Here is a 24,496-nt window from a genome sequence, read left to right on the forward strand (position 1 = left end):
TATGCCTTGCTGACATTTGCCTCGGCCCTCAGATACCACCCCTTTAATGAATAAAGTGAAGCTAGTGAATAAACTCCAAAATGCCATTTCTTCCTAGCTCCCTCAGCTGGGCCAGCAGAGAGGGATCCCACAGGGCCAGCGGGGGTGGAGGTGCGGGGGAATGACCTGCCTGGTCACTGGGGCAGCTCAGGAAGATGCAGGCTCCGATTGGTTCCTCTCTGGGCTCACTAGAGGGCACCCTCTCCCAGACCCTTTCCCGGGTTACTCTGCATTCTTCAGACGCAGAGAATCCGGTGTCTGTGGCAAAGCTGAGAAAGAGTGTACTAGGCTGCCTCCAACCCAGGGAAGTCTCCCCAGAGCTCGTATCCCGAAAAGCCTTGAAAAGCCATGGAAAATAATGGGAGAAAGTTTTTTTAAAAAAAAAAAAAAGCAGAAGAAAGTTTACTTACAGCTCACCCTGGGAGACTCTTTCCCGGGTGCAGGCGGCACATCTGAGGCCACCGGCCTTTTCCCCCCGCGCCCCCAGCGCAGTGCCCTCCCGGAGCTCCCCAGGCCCGGTGGGCACTGCTCCCCGGGCTGCGGGGGACCAAGGCAGAGTAGGAGTCCGAGGTTGAGTCCCTTTCACAGGTTAGTACTGATGGTTAAGTCTGAGGCCCAGAACTGCTTATGCAGTGGGTTGTTGAGGATGAGAGGAGAGCTCCCTTTCGCCTGACTTTCGAGGCCCTTGACGCTTCCATCCAAGAAGGTGCGAAGAGCGCTGGGCCGAGCGTAGTGGAGACTCAGCACCGCCACTCCGAGGAGGAGGCACAGGATGCCTGCGTTAGCGCAGTCGCGGGTAAAGGGGGCAGTCAGGGCTCCAGAACCCGGCCGCCCGTCTCCATCTACTGGAGGTATTTGCTTTTCCTCCCCAGACACACGCACCACGGAAAGACCTCTAATATGGCATACATAATACAGGGGTTCGCACGCCACTGGGGCAAGATACCGAACCCTTCCGAACTCCCTTCCCCTCCTCTGTAAAATAGGCACAACAGTGCCTGCCTGTACGAACTATTGAGAGGGGCAAATTAGATAATATATGTGAACTCATTATGCAGACCGGAAAGCGCACGCTGGTATAAATCTCGTCTCCCTCCCCAGACACCCGGGGGCCGGTTCCCTCGGTCCTCACCCGTGGCCAGCGTGATCCAAAAGGCGGCACCGTAGTGAGTGGTGAGCTCGGACGAGCCAAGGCGGAGCTGGCAGAGAGACACGCTGGAGATGGAGGCGAAGGCGAAGACGGAGAAGAGTGCGAAGGCGCCAGTGATCAGCAGAGCCAGGCCTCCGTAGTGCGGGACCGGCATGGAGAGCAGCACGTTGGAGAGGAGCCAGAAGCAGAACGCCACCCTGCGGGGAGGGGACCAGCGGAGCTGTGAGCCGGATTTTCCCAGCCCGCCCGGGTTCCCAAGGGCTCGCCTCCCCTACATCCCGGCCCCAGAACAAAAGCCCGGGGCTGGGATGGTGGAGGCGCAGGGAAACACTGGAGGGGAGTAGCCGGCGCCCAGCCATTGCTGGGTCTCTTCGGATTCCAGCGGTCTGTACGGACCTCGTGACCATCTGCCCGCGAGGCGGCAACTCTCACCCCAAGCGCGTCGGGCTGTAACTGTAGCTCACATCCTCCGGCTCACATGCCCCCACCACGACCCCCACCACACACACGCACGCGCGCGCGCGAGTACGCAAAGTGTCTTCTTCCGCGCTCACCACAGCGTGGCCGAGGCGTAGTGTCCCGCCAAGCGGTATTGGCGGTAAACCCCGCAGGGGCTGCTCGGAGTGAACTTCTCCGCCAGATAGAGAACTGGATCCGGCAGCCCCTTCTGCAGTGCCTCCGTGTACGCCCCAGCATAGTTTTCGCCAAACCGCCAAATGAACTGCTCGTTGTAGTCGATGGTCTCGTTCAACTGCTGCACCGGGTTCCCTGCGGAGGGCGGCGGCGTCACCCGGCTGCGTACAGCGAGGACCGGGCAACTAAGCGGATTCGGATAGGAAGGTGAGAATCTTGAGAGAAATAGGTTTGGCAGCGGTTGGGGAAAACACAAATCAATGAGAGCCAAAAGCTATTCATGTGAACTTGTGGGAGCTGTCGTCACAGGTCGTCCAGCTGCCCCTGCCTGCCACACGCCCCCAACCATGGTGCCTGCCAACCTCAGGAGTTCACTTCGCCACAGCTCCTCACCTGTGAGTGAAACATTAACGCCCTCCAGGCCCACGTGCAGACCGACGTGGGCTCGGACGCGTGCCGCACTGAAGGCCTTGTAGGATGTATTGGTGCTAACTCTGCCCACTGACCATTCTGCGCTGAAGTGTACCGCTGTGGAGAGAGGCAAACCGTGGGGGAGGGGAAAGGTTAGGGAGAAGATTGGGGAGATGGGATTGGGAGCGTGGTGATGGGAGTTGGGACACTGCACAGAGATGGGGGGGGGTCTAGGAGTCCAAAGGGATATACACGGTAAGGGTGGAAGAGTGGGCACTAGAAAGAGCCTACTAGAAAGAGAATGGGAAGAGGGAGCGGGAACCCATTCCCAGTTCTCCATTTTCCCAGGTGCCCTCTGGCCACCTCCTTCCTCACCCCAGGTCCCCTCCCCCTCCACTGCATCACACACTCACCCACAATTTCTGCTCCTATGAACAGGCTGAGGAGAACTCTCACCAACCAGAACCAGCGCTGCAGGAACAGGAACCTGGTCAGGACTGGGTACTGCCCAACCAGAGTCCCCAAGCTCTCCCTTGACCCCGTGCCACCCAGGCCTTTAGTGCTTCTGCAACTTCTCTCTCTTGCCCACTTTCCCCCAGTTACATTCCTGACCTTTAAAGGCTGAAGTCAAGTCATGCAAGTCCGTCTGAGCCACTGGCATTTCTAATGTTTTCTGGCTGCATGCTTCTGCCTCCCAGCCCCATTTCCCAGTCCACCCTGCAACTGGGCTGTCTCTACCTGGTGCTCTCCCACCACCTTCATCCCCTTTCCTCTCCAGCTATCTGACTCCTAGTCCTGGTCCCACCTCCTGCTTGGGTCACTGCCATGATGAGGCTCAGTGAGTCCAGAAGTGCTAGGCAGGCAGCGGTCACCTCCCTCAGGAGAGGGAGGCCTCAAGGTCTGGTCACCAAGTAGAGGAGGTGCGAACACAACCTCTCAGATATTACTAGGTGTGCCAGTTTCCCAGAAAACCAACACAAGACTCAGGGAGGCTAGGTCCTCCTAGACTTGAAAAACAGACAACTTAGGTTCTGGGAGAGGAGGGAATCTAAGAAAAAGTGCCCAGTCTGCTACAACTTCAAAGAAATTTCTGTGGAGAAATCTCTGTCGTTAGGATGGGGGCTCCCACACACATGACTCAACCCAGTGCACAGCTGAAACACAGCAGTATGAGTTGCTGGTTTCTGTCCTCTTGGCCAGAAGGTCATCGCCTGAGGTCGGGATGGGAGTGGGATGGGAGTGGAGGTGCAGCCTGAGGAGAGGCAGGAGACCCCTGCAGCACGTGAAGACTAGAACTGGCCCCAGGATTACTGGACTGGGCTCCCACTCTCTGCAGCAGCCTCCTGAATGTTCCAGCTGGGGTCAGCCTCTGGATGTCTTGTATGGGACCTCTCCCTAACCTTGGGAAGGGGTGCTTGCTGGGCCAGACGTCTGGCTATGCTCCACCTGTCTGGTTCAGTGCTTCAGTTTGACTATTCATGGAAGATATTGCCGCCGTCTTAACTGTCCTGTCCTCCAGAGACATGCTGTCCATGACGCCCTCCACCCCCAGACCCAAGCTTCTAGTACCCCCTTACCGAGTGGCCACGAATCCCGGGTAAGATGAGTAGGAAGCTGGCAGCCAAGGCCAAGAACACCAGAATGACAATGAGTAGCGGGACGCTGATGCCGGCGGCATGCCGGGGCTGAGGGTAGAAGGGCAGCACACCGTTCCACAGAGTCATGCTGCAACCCGGCCGAGCTGGGTCTGTTCCAGCGGGGAGAGCGGTCACTGGCGTCCGAGCCCGGATCCCACTTCCCTTTACCCCGTTCCCTGCGTGCGAGGACTGGACCCAATGGACAAGTCAAGTCTGAGCGCCTCGGCTCGCCCCTGAGGAAGCGCAGCAGCTAGCTGCCCTCAGGCTCTCTGGGTTGGCCGGGACGGAGTTAGGTAGGTGGGAGAGCGGGCTCCGCGTGTTCACTCTGCGTTTGGAAGTCGCACAGGACCTGAAATCCTTTTTATAGCAGCCTGGGCAGCGTGACGAGCCGTGTCGGGGCTTTGCAGCCAGGTCCCAGAGGGAAGAGATCATGCAAACGAGAGGCGGAGGTCGCTATGCAAATGAGAGGAGCCCCACCTGCATAGCAAGAGGGTGAGTCCCAGTCCAGATGCTCACATCTGGTGCTGGTCTGGCCTGAGTGGACACCTGCACAGCTGGCCTCAGAGGACCCAGAGAGGAGGGTGAGAATGAGGCCGGGGAGGCTGAAGATCTGCGGAGCTGGGGAGGAGTGGCGGGGGAGAGGCAGAGAGCAGAGCAGAGAAGCAAAGATTCCAAGAAAAAGACGACTTCTGATCCCGATGGGGGCCCTAAGCCGGTTTGAGTGGGACTTGGGACCTGATCTTCCCATCCCTCGTGTCCATGCACAGGCATTCACTGAGGGGTATGAGGGACTGCAGGTTCCAGATTCCCAGCTCACTAGCCACGTTCCTTTCCCTGCCTCCTCTAGGAGAAGCAGTTCCTGAGGGGTAGGATTCAAGGCTTTGTTCGGGACCTGGGAGGCTGGAGGTAAAGTCCTGCCAGGGACTGACAAGCCCCAGAGGATCTGTGCCTCCTGGGTTCCTGTGTGTGATCGGGGTTAGTTCTTCCACGGGGTGGAGGGTGGGGACCGGTGTCACTGCCTTGAGGGCTGCTTGTGCCTTTAAAAAAGTGCCCCGCGGGTGCGTGTCCTTGGCGATGTTTCTGAAAGCTTCGCTCCAGAAGTGGACACAGCTGGCGCCTCCTCCTCCTGTGCCAGCTGTCGGTGTGGGGGACGCCTGCTCCGTGTCCCTCACGTACCACCTCCCACCCCCTTGGCCGCAGGGTCAGCATGCTCCGCGCAAGGCCAGAGGCACTGGTGCTCCTGGGAGCTCTGCTGACTGCACTCCTGGACCCAGCGGGTAAGTACTAGGCGCCCCTAGTTCAGGATGTCTCCCAGTTTCCCTTGGGAGTTGGGGAAGGGAGACGTGCAGGCAAGCGGCTTCCTGAGGCTGGAAGATCGGGTGAGATGGCTGAGCTGCTCAGCCAGATGGAAAACTTCCTGGCACAGCCTAGACGCCGCGTGAGTATCGCCACTTGGGTCGGGTTGGGGGCGCTGGGCGGGCTGGAGAAGCACGGGCCGAGGCCGTCGGGTCCCAGAGGGGTCGCAGGGAGGCTAGCACTGAGTGGACCACCCTCTGACCCACAGGCGGCCAGGACTCACTGTCGCTGACCTGGGAAGTGCAGCGCTATGACGGCTGGTTCAACAACCTGAGGCACCACGAGCGTGGCGCTGCCGGTGCGTCCCGTGGTCTGGGGTGGGGAACGGCTAGTGGAGGGCAGGGGCGCGGGGGACCCCGCGCGGAGAAGCCGAGAGAGCGCGCCGCCAGCCGCCCGGCTGCCTGCGCCGCGAACTCCTGTACACCCCTGGGGACAGAAGAAGGGGTCTCGTCAGTGGAAGTGGGGAGTTGGAGGGAGGTGTAGAGCGAGGTTCGTGGGCTTGTTGGAGACGGAGTACAGAGCCCGGCTCCCTGCTTCCCACAGGCTCCCGACTGCGGCGCCTTGTACCAGCTAATTATGCGGACGGCGTGTATCAGGCTCTGGGGGAGCCGCTGCTGCCCAACCCGCGCCGACTCAGCAACACCACCATGCGGGGCGCAGCCGGGCGGCCATCCGGCCGCAATCGCACAGTGCTGGGGGTCTTCTTCGGTGAGAGCAAAGTGGGAGAACGCGTCTTGGGTGAGGGTTGACCTGGCGTTCAGCTCAGCGCCTGGGGAGAGGGGCCCTGAGGCCTCTCTGCAAGTCCACAGGAGACCGATGCAAGACCCCGAACCACTTCCTTCCCCCACCAAGCCTCACTTCAAGCCTCTCTTCATCTTGGAGGGATTTGGGGGTGTTGATTCGGGGGTATTTGCTCTCCTAATCTTTCTCTTATCACTGACTACAAACCCAGGAGTGCCACTAACCCTCATTATAGGTCTTAGAAGCTGATTCCCCTGCCGCCCCTCTCCTCCTGTTGTGATTATATCTTCTTTCCCCCGAAGAGGGAGGGAGAGGCAGGATCTGTTAGGAGATGGGGACTGGCTTGGGGGAGCCCTTACATTAATCATATTATTTTGATTCTCCCAACAACATTATGGGGTGGGCGAGGAGGGTACTATAACCCCACTTAGCGAATTAGAAAAAAGTTTTAGAGCTGGTGGCGCGGAACTTGCCTTGGAACATCTGCCTTTAGGCTCTTGAGAAATTGGCGTCAGCCTTGGCGGTGGGGAGTAGCGATTCCCACCAGTTTGCCCCCGACGCCCGCAGGCTACCACGTGCTCTCGGACCTGGTGAGCGTGGAAAAGCCTGGCTGCCCGGCCGAGTTCCTCAACATCCACATCCCGCCCGGAGACCCCGTGTTCGATCGCGACCAGAGCGGGGACGTGGTGCTGCCCTTCCAGAGGAGCCGCTGGGACCCCGAGACCGGACAGAGCCCCAGCAACCCCCGGGACCTGGTGGGCGGGGCAGGCGGCTGGGGGAGTGGGGTGGGGGCCACCCCCAGCACACCCGCAACGGCCGCCCGGCCCTCGCCCGTTCTGAGCCGCCTCGGCCACCCGACCCCCGGCTCAGCCTCCCGGTGTCCCCGCAGACCAACGAGGTGACGGGCTGGCTGGACGGCAGCGCCATCTATGGCTCCTCGCACTCCTGGAGCGACGAGCTGCGGAGCTTCTCCGGGGGGCGTCTGGAGTCGGGGCCCGACCGCGCCTTCCCCCGGGACGCGCACGACCCGCTGCTTATGTGGACGGCGCCCGACCCCGCCACGGGACGGCGCGGGCCCCGGGGGCTGTACGGTGAGGCGGTGGGGGCGCGGGCGGGGGCTCGGGCGGGGGGCCGGCGAGGTGCGCCCCCCTCGGGCCCACCCGCGCTCAACTCCTCCCCTGCGTCCCCACGGCGCGGGCAGCCTTCGGGGCGGAGCGAGGGAACCGCGAGCCCTTCCTGCAGGCGCTGGGCCTGCTCTGGTTCCGCTACCACAACCTGTGGGCGCAGAGGCTGGCCCGCCAGCACCCGCTCTGGGGGGACGAGGAGCTGTTCCAGCACGCGCGCAAGAGGGTCATCGCCACCTACCAGGTCGGTCGCGCGGCCCTCCCCCCCACCCCCCACCCCACGTCCCGGTCCCCGAGAGACTCCGCTGCCCCGCACAGCCCTCCATCCTTGGACAAGCCCACCCAGCAGCACCCCTCCCCAGACAGCTATGTCTAGCGAAAGCCCCTGAGAGTGATAAGGAGGCAAAACGCCACTTATACCAGAGGTTTTCTCGTGATTGTTATTTAGCTGCCCCCCCCCCCGCCCTCGTTCCTCGTGGGCAACGGGAACCTCCACCCCTCTCCTGTTTGAGTGTCTCTCCCGTGACTGCCGCTGCCTGCTCCTCGTCTCCCACCTAAGCCTTCCTTGAGCTCAGAGCCCTCGTGGCCTGGCTGCTCCAGCGCTGGCCTCCCATTTCCCCCTCTCTTGACCCTCAGAACATCGCGATGTATGAGTGGCTGCCCAGCTTCCTGCAGCAAGCACCGCCGAATTACACAGGTGAGGGAGTTGGGGGAACACCTGGGCTGAGGGGGGGTTTGGGGAGGGGGAGGGGGTCAGGATCCATAGGACAAAGAAGACAGGTGGGTACATGTGACGAGAGTGTGTGAGGGTAAAGAGCCTATTTCTCTTCTTACCCCTGTGGACAGAGTACCGCCCTTTCCTGGACCCCAGCATCTCTCCGGAGTTCCTGGCGGCCTCTGAGCAGTTCTTCTCCACCATGGTGCCCCCTGGCGTCTACATGAGGTGAGGGAGGGTCTGGCTGAGCAGCGCACTGGCAGAGGTGAAGAATTAGTGGTCTTGGGGGCCTGGGGCCTTTTTTACACCCCTACAGTTTCATGGGGGAAAAGAAGCAGAATTTGGTGCCCTAAAACAGCACCCTGCGGTAGGAAGTTCAGTCTTAGCAGGAAAATCTCCCCATTTCCTCCTAATGGCTGAACTTCAGTTGTTGAGAGCAGGATTTGTCCAGCAGCTGGGCCACTCTCTTCCCTCCTTCCCTTCCTACCCTGTGTGGACAAAGAGCAACCTCTACCTTCAATCCGCACTCGTTGCCAAATCCCTGCCATGTTCAGGGAAGTTCAGAGGACACCCCTTAGTACTGGCCAGACCCCCTCTGAATCCCTCACCCCACTCAACCCCACCTCAACTTCTCTGAATTCTCTTACTGCATCCTTGCTGATTCCCCATTTCAGAAACACCAGCTGTCATTTCCAGATGGTCCTGAATGAGGGTTTTGGCAGCTCCCCAGCTCTCAGAGTCTGCAACAGCTACTGGATTCGGGAGGTCAGCCTGGGGTCAGGGGCAAGGGAAGGTGGATCAAGGTCAGTCTCATCACACAGGCTGGGAAAAGCAACAATTCCAGTTCTTAGGTGTTGTAGCTCCAGGGTGGCGGGAGTTGAAGGGTAGAGTGATCAGAAAATTATCTGGGGACAACAGCTCAAGAGAGTCTAGGACTGGCCAAGGGCCCTTTATCCTGAGGTGCTGCAATGGTCCTGAGAAGGACCTGGCTTTAGGGAGGGGCCTGAAAACCTACCTTGAGTGTGTTGTTTTTTTCCAGAACCCCAATCTGAACAGTGCCGAGGCAGTGAATCAGCTGCTGCTGGGAATGGCCTCCCAGATTTCGGAGCTGGAGGACAGGATAGTGGTTGAAGATCTGAGGGGTAAGCACTGGAGGCAGAGGGGATGAGGGCCCAGAGGTCCGGGAGCCTGGGGACCCTTCTGGGTTAATCATCAGGCAGACCTAGGGTACCTACAATGCAGGAACATAGATAAACACACAGCAAACAGCCATTAGAAGAAAACAAACTTTATTCTAAATTACCGACATCTGAGTATGTGGGGGAAGGGTGGCAGCACAATCTCTGGTGCTTAGGTCGCTAAAGGTTTTTGTCCAGCCCTATGCTGAGGTTAAGGAGGTGGGACGGGGAATTTACTGCTTGGTGACTAGAACAGTCCTGAGTCTTAGGGGAAGAGTTTTGCCAGAAAAATTGCCCCTGGTCACACATGATGACAGTGACCCTGCACCAAGGCAGGTCACATGTCAAGGAGTGCTGAGTGTGGGTAATGCCAACAGCCCAATTCAAGGCTGCTGGGCGAAGAAGGGTTAGAGGGACTGAGCCTAGAGCCTGGTCCTCTCTCCTCCTCAGATTACTGGCCTGGCCCTGGCAAGTTCTCCCGCACTGACTATGTGGCCAGCAGCATCCAACGTGGCCGAGATATGGGGCTGCCCAGCTATAGCCAAGCCCGACAGGCCTTGGGGCTGGAGACCCCAGAGAACTGGAGTGACCTCAACCGCAACGTGGACCCTCAGGTCAGGAATAGTGATGATAATAATGGCAGCTAAAGCTTTCTTGTGGTGATACTGTTCGAAGTCCTTTACACACGTAACACATTTAATCTATGTCAAGAACGTTACAGAGTAGATACCATAATTATCGCCGTTTTACTGATGACATAATTGGTAAGTCAGTCTTGGAGGCCGGATTTAAATTCAGCCACCTGATTCCAGAGTATCCTCACCACTGCATTGTACCATTACTGCAGAGTGCCCCTGGGTTGGGTGCCATTGTCCTATTCCTGCAGGATCTCCCCCCATGAGTTGGGTGACCCTGCAGCTGCTGATCACTGGGGATAGGCAGTCTGGGTAGTGACACACTGGTCCTCCCACCAGACTTGTCACCACCTGAGGAGGGCTGCCTAGATAGAGGAGACTTCCTCAGGCCTGAGCAGCAAGCCAGGCAGCTGACGGGGTCCTGTGTTTGAGGGATGGGGCAATAGTGGCTGCCCTCCCAACACAAAACCACACGCTCACACGCTCCTCACTTCCTGTGTGGCCCCAGGTGCTGGAGGCCACAGCCGCCCTGTACAACCAGGACCTGTCCCGGCTGGAGCTACTCCCCGGGGGGCTCCTGGAGAGCCATGGGGACCCTGGACCCCTCTTCAGCGCCATCGTCCTCGATCAGTTTGTGCGACTGCGGGATGGCGACCGCTACTGGTTTGAGAACAGCAGGAATGGGTGAGGCCTGCCTGGGTTCCCACCTCAGACCCTGCCTCGGCCTGGGCCCCAGACCCTCTGCCTGTAAACAGCACCCGGCTGTCCCAGCACCCCTCCCCAACCCCTCTCGGTCTCTTTTCTCATCTGGGTCCCTGGGCCTGAGTTTGCTGGAGACCTGTGTCCCCTTCCCATCCCAACAATTCCTGGCTTTCTCTAACTTAGGCTATTCTCCATGGAGGAAATTGCAGAAATCAGAAACACCACTCTTCGGGACGTGCTGGTGGCTGTCACCCGCGTGAACCATGGTGCCCTGCAGCCCAATGTCTTTATTTGGCAACAAGGTGGGTGGCCTGGGAGAACACAAGCAGTGGTGGCAGAGAAGGGACAGAGGTTGTGTGGGGATCACTTGGTGCTGGTGCTAGGCACCAGGCAGCTCCTTCTGTGTTGGTCTTGGGAGGCCTGCATTAGGCCACCTCCCCCAGTAGGGACTAGACTGGTTTGCAGGCTGAACCTTGTGGTCAAGTTGGGATAGATGCTGAGAGATGGGATGTGGAAGAGGAATTTTTGAGGGGAACAAGTTCCAGGGAGGAGGGTTTGGGAGGGAGTGGGTACCTGGTCCTTTATAGGACAGAAGGGAAGGCTGCCTAGCCAAAGAGTGGGATCCTCAGGCCCTGAGCTCTTCTGTGCCTTTCCCTCAGGTGCACCCTGCCCTCAGCCCCGGCAACTCACAAGTGAAGACTTGCCCCCCTGTGTGCCCCTGACTGTGACTGATTTCTTCGAGGGCAGTGGTCCTGGTTTTGGCATCACCATCGTGGCTCTGTGCTGTCTCCCACTAGGTGAGCCCTTTACCCCTTCGCCCATTTCTCTTCTGGCTCCCCTCCTCCTCACAGACTGTCCCTGCCCCTCACTACCTGCTGGCCTGTAAGGCCAGCTCCTAGGTACATTTGAAACCAGGCTCAGGGGGCCTTGGGAAGGGAAGGGCAGCAGCCAAAGCCTCAGTGAAGCTGTAGGCGAGGCCCCCCCCCCAGTGGCTCCTTCTGACCCCCTTCAGTGAGCCTGCTTATCTCTGGGGTGGTGGCCTATTTCCGGGGCCAAGAGCGCAAGAAGCTACAAAAGAAAGGCAGAGAGAGTGTGAAGAAGGAAGCAGCCGAAGATGGAGTGTCAGGTGAGATGGGGCCAAGGGGCGGGAAGGGGGAAGGGGACAGATGGGGGGGCGGTGCTGGGAGAAAGAACCATGTTACAGATGTGGGGAGGGAGCCAGGCTTTGGGGGTGCCTGCTCAGACTGGCAGAGTGGAACTAGCCTGAGGGCAGAGGCCTGGGGACCTCTGTTGAACCACTCTGCCCCACTGTCCCTTCCCTAGCGATGGAGTGGCCGGGACCCAGGGAGAGGGGCTATCCCATCACCATCCAGCTGCTCCCAGACAGGCGTCTGCAGGTCCTGGACAGGCGTCTCTCTGTGCTCCGCACTGTCCAGCTGCGGCCCCCGCAGCAGGTCCACCTCATCCTGTCCAGCAACCGCGGACGCCGCACCCTGCTGCTCAAGATCCCCAAGGAGTATGACCTGGTATGGCCCATCCTGCCTCCCCGGCTTGGGCTGCCCTCACACATCTCCCCTCTCACGGCGAGTCCTCTCCGGCCACCCTGTCCTCCGCTACAGAGCTCAGTTGTGAAGGCTGATGCTGGGAGGAGGCACTCCTTTCAGAGGTCCCCAGACCCACCGGACTCTCCCTCTGACCCCCTTTGGGTCTCTCACGTGGTCCCAGCCGGGATGGAATGGGGGAGGGCTTTTTTTCTCCATCCCCCAACCCCAGACCCTCTGAGGGGAGGCTGAACCAGAAGCTTGAGCCTTCCTACCCCCAGGTGATGCTGTTTAACTCCGAGGAAGAGCGAGGCACCTTCGTGCAGCATCTGCAGGGCTTCTGTGTGAGCTGGGCTCTGGGCCTTGATGTGGCTGAGATGAGTGAGCCTGAGCTGTTCAGGAAGGCTGTGACCAAGCAGCAGCGGGGCCGCATCCTGGAGGTCTTCTTCAGACACCTCTTTGCCCAGGTGCCTGACTGTGCCTTTTGGAGGCAGGACCGGGCCCAGGGGTTGAAGGGACCCTGGGCTGGACAGGACCCTATGTGGGGTGATCTAAGCTTCTGCTCTGCGGGCTGGAGATTTCAGTTTCCTCATCTATGAAACAGTGATTAAAATAGGATCCATCCCTTTAGGTTGTTGTGAGGATTCAGGGAGATGGTCTACATCAGTGGTTCTCAAAGTGTGGCCCCTGGACCAGCAGCAGCAGGCTCATCTGGGAATTTGTTAGAAATTCAAGTCCTCAGGCCCTTCCCCAAGACCTAGGAAATCAGGAACTCTGGGCTTGGGGCCCACAAGCCCACCAGAGGCTTCTGATTCACTCTAAAGTTTGATAAACACTGTTCTATGTACAGGGTTTAGCCCAAGTGCTTGCTTCATTATAGGCATTTAACAAATGGTAGCTACATGTATATGACTTTTAAAATCAGGCACATGGCAGCCCTGTCTGAACTGACAAGAGAACATGTCTTTAGCCCCTTCCTCCCTGTCCACTTAATGTCTGCTGCAGCTTCTGTCCCCAGTGTAGGCTCGCTCACTTTGCATTCCCAAACTGTGCCCCTCCCCGTTCCCTCCCCATCCCCTGCTACAGTCACCCCCTCTGCAGAGAGCAGAAGCCCAAGTCAGAAATTTATCTAATGACCATGAGCAGCCACCAGGGCTCACCCTTTCTGATCTGGACTTTGGGGAGATGTGAGAGGTCACTGAACTGCTTCCAGCCCAGGCCTCACCTCCTTCTCTCCCTCCCTCTGCTGCTGCCCGAGTGCAGGTGCTGGACATCGACCAGGCAGACGCAGGGACCCTGCCCCTGGACTCGTCACAGAAGGTGCGGGAGGCCCTGGCATGTGAGCTGAGCCGGGCTGAGTTTGCCGAGTCCCTGGGCCTCAAGCCCCAGGACATGTTTGTGGAGTCCATGTTTTCTCTGGCCGACAAGGACGGCAATGGCTACCTGTCCTTCCGGGAGTTCCTGGACGTCCTGGTGGTCTTCATGAAAGGTAGGGGGATGGTGGACCATCCCAGGAGTCAGGTGTCTTTCAGCAGAGAGGTGACGGGCATCCCTCTATCTCCTCCCAGGCTCCCCAGAGGACAAGTCCCGCTTGATGTTCACCATGTATGACCTTGATGGGAATGGCTTCCTCTCCAAGGACGAGTTCTTTACCATGATGCGGTATGGGGTGGGCCTCTCCAGTCCTGAGACTTCCTGATATTTTAAACAGGAAAACAGGTCAGGTCAGAGGAGGGTAGGCGAGGAGGTTATGAAGCCATCTGCACTGAGACGTGGCCTAGGTACTATATCCTAGACACTCAGAGCATCCAGCTTCAGAAGTTTGTCTGGACAGGCCCCTGCCTCCAGGAGGGTCTGTATTTGCAGTGCCAACACCACCAGAAAATTCTCCCTAGTTACAAAAGACAACCAACATCAAGATGACCAGTAACAAAGCCCACTCACCCCTTCTGGATGCCTTTGGGTCTTTGCTAACTCTTCAAATGCTGTGCTTTACACAGGGAGGTAATGAATCATGGAGGATGGATGCCCTGGGTCACTGCCAGTATTAATCACCATGACAGGCAGGAGGAGAAACATGGAAAGTTCTTCTATATTCCAACCCTTCTCTCTTCCTGCTTCTTAAACCATTTCTTGTTGTGGTGTGCCGATAAAGACCTGTTTTGAGCTCATAGACTTATTCCTGAAGACCGTGCTCCAGTAACACAGCTGCCTGCAGCTCTATAAGGACAGGGTTCATATCTCTCTTTGTTCCCTGCTGAATCCCCTCCTCCGCACTGTGATTGGCACATAGCAGGCATTCAATACATAGTTAACTGAATCAGATGAAACAAATAAGCAAATGAATGAACAGAATGCATAGAACAGCCCAGACCCTTTTAACTCTTCTACCCCTGTAAGCCTCCTCATTGCTTTCAGCTTTCACCTTAACTGCCACATTCTTTACAGTCCAGATACCACAACTGGACGTGGGCTTCTGAAAGGGCTAGGGCGAAGTGCATTGCAGTTGTCCCTCGCTGGGCGTGCTGCTGCAGGACCCTCTAGGAGACGGTCTCTGCCCCCAGGGGCTGAGGTCCACCTCCTCGGCCTGTACTCAGTGTGGCTCTTGCTCAGTCTCACCCTGAGCAAGTGGGATGATGTGTTTTTTTAATGTGATGGCAGTGCTTGCTGTGCCATGCACGCAAAGGTCTTTTTCTGCTGGACTCACACAAACTTGCATGTTTATTTGCTTTTGTTCCAAAGCACAGTCTAAGAAAAGAGTTATGGCCACTGTAGCTGCCACTGTGGGTGCTGTCACATTGGGTGCGGAGGTACTCCTGCCTATGCCCCAGGCTGTTGGCACAAGGAAGCAGCAGCCAGTGCAGCTACATCTCCCCTCCCAACCCCCCCGCTGGACCACGAACGGGGTGCCCGGCGGTGGTGTGGGAGGTATCAACACGAGAGTGGGCCACGTGAGAGCGCCATGGCACATGTGGACAAGTCCCTACGCTAAGTGGACATTCATCCCAGCTGTAGATGCCCCCCTGTTTGGGGGCTGCTTTCTTTAACTGGTCAAGGTCACTTTCAATTTTGTTCTGCCTTTTGAGCCCTTGGCCACCCCACCCAGCTTAGCGTCAGCGGCAGGCTGGATGAACACCTTCTCAGTGCCATTTCCTGGGTCACTGGTAACCACATTAGATAGTCTGGGGCCTGCCCCACCCAGCACCTGCCTGAACTTGACCTTGCCGGGTGACAGGCTGCTTTCGTCTCTCCTCCCTCCCCCTGCCCAGGTCCTTCATCGAGATCTCCAACAACTGCCTGTCCAAGGCCCAGCTGGCCGAGGTGGTGGAGTCCATGTTCCGGGAGTCGGGCTTCCAGGACAAGCAGGAGCTGACATGGGAGGACTTCCACTTCATGCTGCGGGACCACGACAACGAGCTCCGCCGCACCCAGCTCTGCGTCAAGGGTGGAGGTGGAGGTGTGTGAGTTTGGAAGGCGTCAGGAATGGGCGTGTCTTCAAAATGAGAGTTCCTGGTGCATAGCACTCAGGTCTTATTTCTCTTTTAGTCCTTGGTGCCTAGTAGAGAGCCGGCACATGTAATCAAGGGTATCACATACACTTGTGCAATTTATGCACAAAGATACCCACTGAGGGCTCAGGGCAGGCTGAAGTCCAGCCTACATGCTACACACCAACCATGTGCATTGGTCTGGGGTGTGTCCGGCCAGAGGAAGAGGCCCTATTTTCTCTACACAAAGGACCTGCAGGGTTGCATCCGCCTGGAGGGGGCCCCTTTTCTAATTGCACTCAGTTGCCACATTGTCTAGCAGTGGCCGCCGCCCTGTGTACAGTGGGTGCTCGGTGTGGGCAGTGAGGGGAGCAAGGCTGGAGAGAGAGATGGGGACATGACCAAGTCACTGGCAAGTGCCACGGCAGCCTTCCTAGGACAGTCTCCTCCCTCGTGGGGAAGCCCATCCAGCTTCTTGTTCTCCCCAGGTATTGGAGACATTCTTAAACCAAACGTCAGCTGTCGAGTGTCATTCATCACTCGGACTTCTGGGGAACGGTGAGTGGGAACGGGGCACTGGGAGGTGCCCCGGCTGGGTCCCCTGCAGAGAAATGAAGGAGTAGGGCTGGTGGAATCAGCCCCTGGGCCAGACATTTGCTCTGAAAGTAGCTCTCAGCGCACGGTTCTAGCCTGAGTTCCAGCTGCCTCACACACATACCCCTTACCGCTCAGGAGCTTGGCTCTCTCCCTGCCCCTCCAGGACAGGATCATTCTACACAGCATATGACCAGATCATATTCATTCCTTCTGTCTTGCCTTCTGCCTGGCTTCTTTCCGACCGTTTTATGGGCAGGTTCTGTGGACAGAAATGAGTCCCAGGATCTATCCCCTCCCACACCAGCCCCAACTCTGACTTGGCAGTTCTTCTCCTGGCTGCAAAGACAAGGGGAGAATGAGACCCATTTTTCTCTTCTCAGTTTTTGCCCTCAGGGAGTGGGGCTCCCTGTCTCAGAAGCCCCAGAGTTGGGAGGCCCTGGGCTGAAGAAGAGGTTTGGCAAAAAGTAAGTGTTTCCCAGACCCTTGACCCAAGGAGACATGGGGAGAAGTCTCAGGGTCTCTGGTCTGCCCACACCTCCACACACAAGGAACCATCCTGAGACTCATTCCGTGTGTCCCTGACGGGATTGGCAGGCTATTGAGTTAATGACTCTTCAACCTCTGCACCCTAATCTTCAGGCAAGGGGCCTGGCGCTCAGATGCAACACCAGGCAGTGAGGGGTCTCCTGGCTCCTGCCTGCTTTGGGCACAGCAGTGAGGCCTGTGCAGGGAGCAGGAAGAAGGAAGGACAGAACAGATAGGAGGAAGTGGAGATGGAGTAGTGGGGAGATGGAAGAGTGGGTGGATAGGGCAAATAAAGCTGAGAGGTAAAGGCTTGGCAGAGTGGGAGTCTACCCGCCAAAAGCTTTTTCTTTCATCTGTTGTGGCCCATTCTGACCGCTACCAGATCACCAGGTCTCCTTCACAGCGTGGCATTTAGGGGAGGACAGGGTGCCCTGACCTCAGGCCACCTGCCTCCCATTGCTGCAGGGCAGTGGTACCCCCTCCCCGGCTATACACAGAGGCGCTGCAGGAGAAGATGCAGCGGGGCTTCCTGGCCCAGAAGCTGCAGCAGTACAAGCGCTTCGTGGAGAACTACCGGCGGCACATCGTGGCCGTGGCAATCTTCTCAGCCATCTGTGCCGGCCTGTTTGTGGAGCGTGCTTACTGTACGGAGAGTTCCAGGTTGTGGGCAGTGGGAGGGGAGATGTGAGAGCCTTCTGCTTGTTATTCTTGATCCTCAGGCGTCTGGATGGGGGAGCCCAGCTGTTCTGACTGGGGTCCAGGCCTCTGTGCTGTGCTGATCCACCCCCACTGTGCCCCCAGACTATGCCTTTGCCTCGCCACCCTCGGGCATTGCAGAGACCACCCTCGTGGGCATCATCCTGTCGCGGGGCACGGCGGCCAGCGTCTCCTTCATGTTCTCCTACATCCTGCTCACCATGTGCCGCAACCTCATCACCTTCCTGCGAGAGACCTTCCTCAACCGCTACATACCCTTCGACGCCGCCGTGGACTTCCATCGCTGGATCGCCATGGCTGCTGTCGTCCTGGCCAGTATGTGGCTCCCGGGCACGCTCGCCACTGCTGCAGCCCCCTGGGTCGAGCTGTGGGGGAGGCAGTGGGGAGACTGGAGCTACTTATACTTCCTGCTCTCCTCGGGGCTGGAGGTAGAGTTGGCCCTGGAGGCGTCTCTAACAGGATGTGTCTTTCAGTTTTGCACAGTGCTGGCCACGTGGTGAATGTCTACATCTTCTCAGTCAGCCCCCTCAGCCTGCTGGCCTGCATCTTCCCCAGCGTCTTTGTGAATGATGGGTCAGTTTTGGGGAGGGTCCCCCTTGGGAATCCTGGGGCAGGCCTCAGGGTACAACAGAGAAGAGGTAGATGGCCCTAGACCCTCCACTCTCTCACTAAGTGAGGGCGAGAAGCTAGCGTCCTTGGAGAAGCTGAGAGATGACTTTCTTGCCCTCAGGAAGGAAGCAGGCCGTAATTGGCCAGGAAAGGAGTTTGGGAGATGAAGTCGGAGGCTCTTTCTCACGTGTACCTGACACATAGCTTGCTATCTCAGCCTACTGTCCATTCACTGGCAAATATTTGTGGAACACGTCCTGTGTGTCCATCCAGGAGCCAAAGAGTTGGGATGCCAAGATACATGCAGTTGTTCAACAAATATTTATTGAGCATTTACTCTGTGCTGGGCATTGTTTGAGCATAGGGATAGAGCATGGAGGTAAGCTCCCTGCCCTCATGGAGCTTACAGAATATGAACCAAGCACTCAAGGAAGCAAAGGTCAGCTGCAGTAGGAGAATTCAAGATAACACAGGAGGAAGAATTGCTTTGAGATCAGAGGGTGGAACTGCAGGAGGCTGGGTGCCATGTTCTTTGGAAGGATCCTTGGCCATCTGGGTTGAGGCCCAGTAACCTCCGCATTCAGGGCCGTCAGGAACAGAGTCACATTGCAACAGTGGAGGAGCCCCTCCTTCCCCAGCCTGAGGCTCTGGGTGTCTTTGTCCTACAGGTCCAAGCTTCCCCAGAAGTTCTACTGGTGGTTCTTCCAGACGGTCCCAGGTAAAGAGTAGACTGTATGTGGAGTCTGGGGTTTCTGTCTGAGGACTTTTGCTTTTGTCCTCAATTTCCCATGAATACACACTTGTCTATAGTGGTCATAGGTTCCCTTTGCAGCCTCCAGCACAAGCCTCAGCTCCAGCTTCTTTGAGCAAGCTGTTCTGGGAGCCAGGGAGGAATGAGAGAAGTCAGGGAAGAAGAGCAGAATGGGGAAATACCCTCTGGTATTCTCAGCCCAGGCTGAGGTCCCGAGACCAGGGACTCTCTGACCCTGTCCCCGCTGCCCCCAGGTATGACAGGGGTGCTCCTGCTCCTGGTTCTCGCCATCATGTACATCTTTGCCTCCCACCACTTCCGGCGCCGCAGCTTCCGGGGCTTCTGGTTGACCCACCACCTCTACATCCTGCTCTATGTGCTGGTGAGGAACTCCTCTGGGCAGGGCCAGGCCACAGGGCAGAGATGAGCACTCATGATGTGGGGAGGGAGCAGGGTGAATTGGACGCAAGATCTCAGACTGAGACCCCGAGATCTGAGACCACAGTCTATGGAGCCTATGCCAGCCCCATCTACCCTGCCCAGGCCCAGGGCCCAGGCAGGAAGTATCTGGGTAGGGTGGGTACAGGAAGGGGGCCAGCTGGGCCTGAGCTATACTAACTGGCCATGTCTCCAGCTCATCATTCACGGCAGCTTCGCTCTGATCCAACTGCCCCGTTTCCACATCTACTTCCTGGTGCCAGCACTTATCTATGTGGGGGATAAGCTGGTGAGCCTGAGCCGGAAGAAGGTGGAGATAGGCGTGGTGAAAGCAGAACTGCTGCCTTCAGGTACCAGGCCTGGCCTGACCCTGGGTGGGGAGCATTGGAGGTCAACTCATGGGACGTGGGGAGACAGCTCCCCAGGCCTCCTCATCCCATTGCTGCCTCTGTTAGCCTCTCAGGGACCCCTGCAGCTTTCCTGATGGAACTGAAGCCCCCAAAAGAGCTGTGCTTAGTTCCCAGGAGGACTTGCGGACAGTGAGAAGTGACTATGAGAAGAGGAGGCTGAAAGTGCATTCAGAGGGGTTTAAGGAAAAGAAAGACCCACGCACGTGTGGCCTGGGTGCAGGGCGGGGAACCATATATCCCTCTCCCATTCCTTCACTCAGAATAACCTCTCTTCAGAGACAGATAAATGGTCCAGACTGCAAGAGTCTGTTGTTGAGAGTCAGTGTTGGCCAGGGTGGGGATTCACATCAATGTAAAGGGTGGTGGAAGATGACTTAAGTGACAAGGGGCCGGCTAACCTTCAGGACTCACATAGTAAGAAAATTAACCTCCCTTCAACTTTATTTCAATCAAGATTATTTAAGAGCAAAGTCTCAGCATGGTATTAGCATGCCTTCTGCATCCTCCAGTACTTGCGAAACTCCTTTTTCCACAAAGAGAGAACAAGCCTGAGGCTCAGCTGTGGTCAGGCAACAAACACTATCCAGCTAAAATTTGATAAAACATGGTACCTTCTGTTTAGACCACATGATACTTAGGCAAGGCAATGTAGGGTATTGGTTAAGAGCTTGGCCTCTGGAGCTAGATAGAGCACATGATACTGGTTTTCTACTCACCTTGGTGACCTAAATGTTCTTCTCAAGGTAAATTGAATTGAAAAAGTAAGTCAATTTAAAGAAAAATGTTAGATAAATGATAGTGCAGGAGGTGTGGTGATATGGCCCACCATAAAGGTAACCCTTATATGGTGGAGGTTTGGCAAACACTGAGATGGTACCTGGGGAGCCTGAGGTCCCCTGACCTAGTAAGCTGGTATCCAGGACAGTGGTATCAGGCCTGGGCCCTTGGTGGGAAGAATCAGCAAAGAGGAGGGGAGGGGCTGGAACAGGAGAGTGGAGAAGCCCAGCTCTTGAGTTACCCAGGAAACAGAGAAGGGGGCACTCCAACTCCCAGCCCCAGAAGCCATACTCGCTCAGATCATGTGACCACTCCCTGTGCCTCAGGTGTGTGGAGAGGACAGGGTACCTGCCAGTCCTCAGGTACCAGGAGGAAGCCTTCTGATCCCCACCCCTCCCTGCCCATGACCCCCAGGAGTGACCCACCTCGAGTTCCAGCGGCCCCAAGGCTTTGAGTACAAGTCAGGACAGTGGGTGCGGATCGCCTGCCTGGCTCTGGGGACCAACGAGTACCACCCCTTCACCCTGACTTCTGCGCCCCATGAGGACACGCTTAGCCTGCACATCCGGGCAGTAGGACCCTGGACCACCCGCCTCAGGGAGATCTACTCACCCCCGACGGGTGACAGCTGTGCCAAACATCCAAAGGTGCCCATCACTGGGAACCACTTTTGGGGTTCTGGCGTTGACAGAAGGTCCCCACCCTCCCCGACCTTGGGATAAGATGCTCCAGCCACCCCAAAGCCAGACTGGGAGAGGGCTGGGGTGCCTCAAAGAAACTAGTTCTCCCTGTCCTCCCCGCCCCCCCATTTTTCTAACCTCAGAGCTGGGGAAGGGCCAGGCTCATCTCACCTTCCTCTTCTGTTGGCAGCTGTACCTCGATGGACCATTTGGAGAGGGCCACCAGGAGTGGCATAAGTTTGAGGTGTCCGTGCTGGTGGGAGGGGGCATTGGGGTCACCCCCTTTGCCTCCATCCTCAAAGACCTGGTCTTCAAGTCATCCTTAGGCAGCCAAATGCTCTGTAAAAAGGTGAGTGTCCCTCTCCCATTCTTCAAAGAAATGGGGACAGACAGACTGATTGTGTCCCCACATCCCAGCAGAGTAGCATGATAAAAAGTCCCTGGCTCCTAGGCAACTGGTTCTGCTGGGGCCATTCATACCCAGTTGCCCAGATGGCAAACATTTGAGGGAGGGTAGGAGGTATAGCCAGAAGAGCCTCTGCTGGGATCTGTGGCTAGAAGCCTTGGATCAGGCCTGTGGGTCCTGCCAGAGGTTTGGTGCCTGTGGGTGGTCCAGGGCTTCCCACCATCTCAGTATAAGCATCTGGGTGGAGGAACCTTGAGCTGAGCTGAGTCAGAGCCCTAGTTGTGTGTCCCCAGATCTACTTCATCTGGGTGACACGGACCCAGCGGCAGTTTGAGTGGCTGGCTGACATCATCCGGGAGGTGGAGGAGAATGACCACCAGGACCTGGTGTCCGTGCACATCTACATCACCCAGCTGGCTGAGAAGTTTGACCTCAGGACCACCATGCTGGTACGTCAGGGCCGGCCAGGCAGGGCAGCTCAGTGGGTATGTGGGTTGACAGGGTAAGGATGGCCAAGGCAGGTGGGTGGACCACCATCTGGACTAGGAGCTGACCCTGGCCCTGCCTGGCTGTGACCTTCCTCCTCTACTCCCTCCCCCAGTACATCTGTGAGCGGCACTTCCAGAAGGTGCTGAACCGGAGTCTGTTCACGGGCTTGCGCTCCATCACCCACTTTGGCCGACCCCCCTTCGAGCCCTTCTTCAACTCTCTGCAGGAGGTCCACCCAAAGGTCAGTCCCACCCCGACCCATCCTTCCCCTGCCAGGACTTCCTGGCCCTCAAGCAGCCTGCAGCTGGGTACTGAGCAGAGGACCTCAGGATGGGGTCAAGCATTGGAGAAGGGCTTTAAACCCCACTCCCTGCCTCCCCAACTCAAGCCTCCTCCTCAGGGCCTGGGGTCAATGCCCTGGTCATTCCAGCCAGGCTTGAGAAGCAGCTCCCTCCTGGGGAGGAAGCCCACAGGCCTCTCCTTCTCTGCAACCACTGCCCCCCGACACACTTGACAGGTGAGGAAGATCGGGGTGTTTAGCTGCGGCCCTCCAGGAATGACCAAGAATGTAGAGAAGGCCTGTCAGCTCATCAACAGGAAGGACCAGGCCCACTTTGTGCACCACTATGAGAACTTCTGAGCCCTCCCTCCCTGGTTCCGGATCCCTCCATGGACCAGCCCTGCCTGCAGTTTCTGTCAGAATTCACCTCTGGCCTTAGCTGGAGAGCTGGAAGAGCCTCTCCCTCATTACCCCATCTGTCCCAGGCTCTGAGAAGATAGAGGAGGCCCTTCTAGCTTAAGCCACAACAGGCTGTGGCAGACAAAGTAGGGAGGGGACAGTCCCTGCCCTGTGACAACTATGGAGGTGAAGAGATACAACCGCATTTTCCTCTGATAGGTCCCCATGTCTGTTTTCCTTCCAGAAAATCAATGTATTGCTTGGTATTTTCTAGGCCTAGGCATTTGAGGGAGGACAGGGTGGGGATACCTGGTGTGAAGAGAGGGTTCAGAGTGAGAATCTCCTTAGAGCCCAGCTTAGAAGTTGCGATGCTAAACCTGGATGGCCTGCCTGCCTCAATTCAGTCTCCGAGGCCTTTTCCCTCCAGCTCTACCCCCCAACCCATTCCTGCTCCTAGAGTATCAGGAACCCTGAGGAGCAACCAGCAACGCCCGCTGCCCTCACCTCTTGGCTGGCCCTTAGCCTGCTGGAGCAGCCCCTCAGCTCTGGTACCAAGGGAGTCCAGCCTCTCTGCCAATCATCCAGAGTTCCCACTCAGCTCCCCTCCTCCACAGGACTTGGATGACCAACTGTCCCAGTTTGCCCAGGACTCTCCCAGTCTTGGCACTGAAAGCCTCTTGTCCTAGGATACCCCTCAGTCCCAGGCAAATCAGGACAGTTGGTCACCTTCCACAGGAGCCAATCTGGGACATCACCTCCATATTCTTTAAGACCCTTCCTTTTCCTTCTTCAACTGGCTCTTTCCTCAAAAGCTAAGCTTTAATTAAAAAAAAACAAAAGGTATAATTTGCATAAAGTGTACAGATCTTAAAGTTACCATGTACTACATGTGTTACTACTACCCAAATCAAGATATAGAACATTTCCATCACCCCAGAAACTTCCCTTGTACCCCTTCCAGTCAGTCTCCCCAGGCCTTAGAAGCAACCACAGATGTGATTTTTTGTTATCACTCCAGATTCATTTGGTCATACTGAATGTACTCTTTTGAAACTGGCTTGTTTTACTCAGCACAATGTCTCTGTGATTCATCCATGTTGTTGTATATATCAGTAGTTTGTTCCTTTTTATTGATGTGTCATATTCCATTATAGAGATGTACCACAGTTTATCAAATCTTCTGTTAATAGACATTTAGATTGTTTCTAGTTTTTGATAATTATGAATAAAGCTGCTATGAACTTTCTTATGACTTATCTTTTGGTGAACATAATGCACTCATTCCTCTTGGGTATGTATCTAGGAGTAAAATTGCCGGGTAATAGCGTCCTCCAGCCAATAGGACCTGTGGTAGGGAGAGTTTCAGGCCATCTCCACATTCCTGCCCCAGGCTTCTGTCCTCATTGGTCATACTCTACCTCTTCTGACAGGTCAGATGCCTTTAGCTCCCTACCCTCTGTACTGAAGGAATCTCTCTGACAGAACTGGAAGGGCACCAGATCAGGAGCTAAGAGACCTGGATACGAGTGCCAACTTTGCCTATATGTAGCTACAGGGGAAAATCCCTCAACTTCTCTGAGCCTGTTTTCTCACGTATTAAAATGTCTGTGTGGGTATTAGGAAGACAGATAGTGATACTGGCCCAGAAAATTATACAGATGAGAAAATTTATGAGAATATATTATACAATTGCAATGTATTTTGATTATTAATCTACCTATTTCCTAACAGCATCAGGCCTACAGGCCTCCAGCCCTCCTGCCCCTCACTGGGTCTACAACCAGTCACTAATCCCAAACTCCAGCCCCTTAAGTCTCAGCCTTAGCTATATTCCCAAATCCGGCCCATCAATTCCTTCCTTATTCCTTTCTAAAGACCACTCAAAATATTTATCTGTCTCATCCTAATTCATCTACCCTTGCTAGACCAGATGATATTGTTAACATGGCTGTCATGATTGTCCATAATATTCTCTACTCAGCCTTATCCTCCCTACCATTCTTGAGCCTGAGTGAGGGTCTCCTGAAGACTCCGTGATCACTTTTGCCCAGAGCCCAGACGATGCCAA

General features: G+C 56.5%; 2 protein-coding genes across 7 annotated transcripts; one reads left to right on the plus strand and one right to left on the minus strand.

Moving 5' to 3' along the window:
• Positions 1–471: 471 nt before the first annotated feature.
• On the minus strand, positions 472–3,983 carry DUOXA2 (dual oxidase maturation factor 2). Its single transcript, XM_036843551.1, has 6 exons — positions 3,811–3,983; positions 2,647–2,704; positions 2,216–2,350; positions 1,744–1,957; positions 1,172–1,386; positions 472–815 (listed from the first exon to the last, which is right to left on the minus strand). The coding sequence occupies exons 1-6, from the start codon at positions 3,955–3,957 to the stop codon at positions 622–624; spliced, it is 963 nt and encodes a 320-aa protein (XP_036699446.1). The 5' UTR covers positions 3,958–3,983; the 3' UTR covers positions 472–621.
• On the plus strand, positions 2,494–23,585 carry DUOX2 (dual oxidase 2). 6 transcript variants are annotated; one of them, XM_036843544.1, is made up of 36 exons: positions 4,115–4,163; positions 4,241–4,362; positions 4,718–4,776; positions 5,071–5,147; positions 5,435–5,524; positions 5,770–5,934; positions 6,535–6,722; positions 6,857–7,058; positions 7,169–7,335; positions 7,728–7,788; positions 7,938–8,034; positions 8,481–8,571; positions 8,846–8,948; positions 9,435–9,598; positions 10,128–10,303; positions 10,505–10,623; positions 10,981–11,118; positions 11,334–11,447; positions 11,645–11,847; positions 12,144–12,329; positions 13,126–13,351; positions 13,431–13,524; positions 15,132–15,319; positions 15,839–15,908; positions 16,328–16,411; positions 16,938–17,116; positions 17,274–17,504; positions 17,663–17,762; positions 18,467–18,516; positions 18,804–18,931; positions 19,184–19,337; positions 20,589–20,821; positions 21,045–21,203; positions 21,554–21,709; positions 21,862–21,990; positions 22,267–23,585. In XM_036843544.1, exons 4-36 carry the CDS (start codon positions 5,078–5,080, stop codon positions 22,387–22,389), a joined length of 4,638 nt encoding a protein of 1,545 aa, XP_036699439.1. In that variant the 5' UTR covers positions 4,115–4,163; positions 4,241–4,362; positions 4,718–4,776; positions 5,071–5,077; the 3' UTR covers positions 22,390–23,585. The 6 variants fall into 6 exon arrangements, 5 of the variants coding, with proteins under 5 accessions (XP_036699441.1, XP_036699442.1, XP_036699443.1 ...); XM_036843545.1 differs by having other exon boundaries at positions 4,131–4,362; positions 11,379–11,447; XM_036843546.1 differs by lacking the exons at positions 18,467–18,516; positions 19,184–19,337 and having other exon boundaries at positions 2,494–4,362.
• The last annotated feature ends 911 nt before the right edge of the window (positions 23,586–24,496 follow it).

This window comes from Balaenoptera musculus, chromosome 2 (assembly GCF_009873245.2).
Source record: "Balaenoptera musculus isolate JJ_BM4_2016_0621 chromosome 2, mBalMus1.pri.v3, whole genome shotgun sequence".
Lineage (NCBI taxonomy): Eukaryota > Metazoa > Chordata > Mammalia > Artiodactyla > Balaenopteridae > Balaenoptera > Balaenoptera musculus.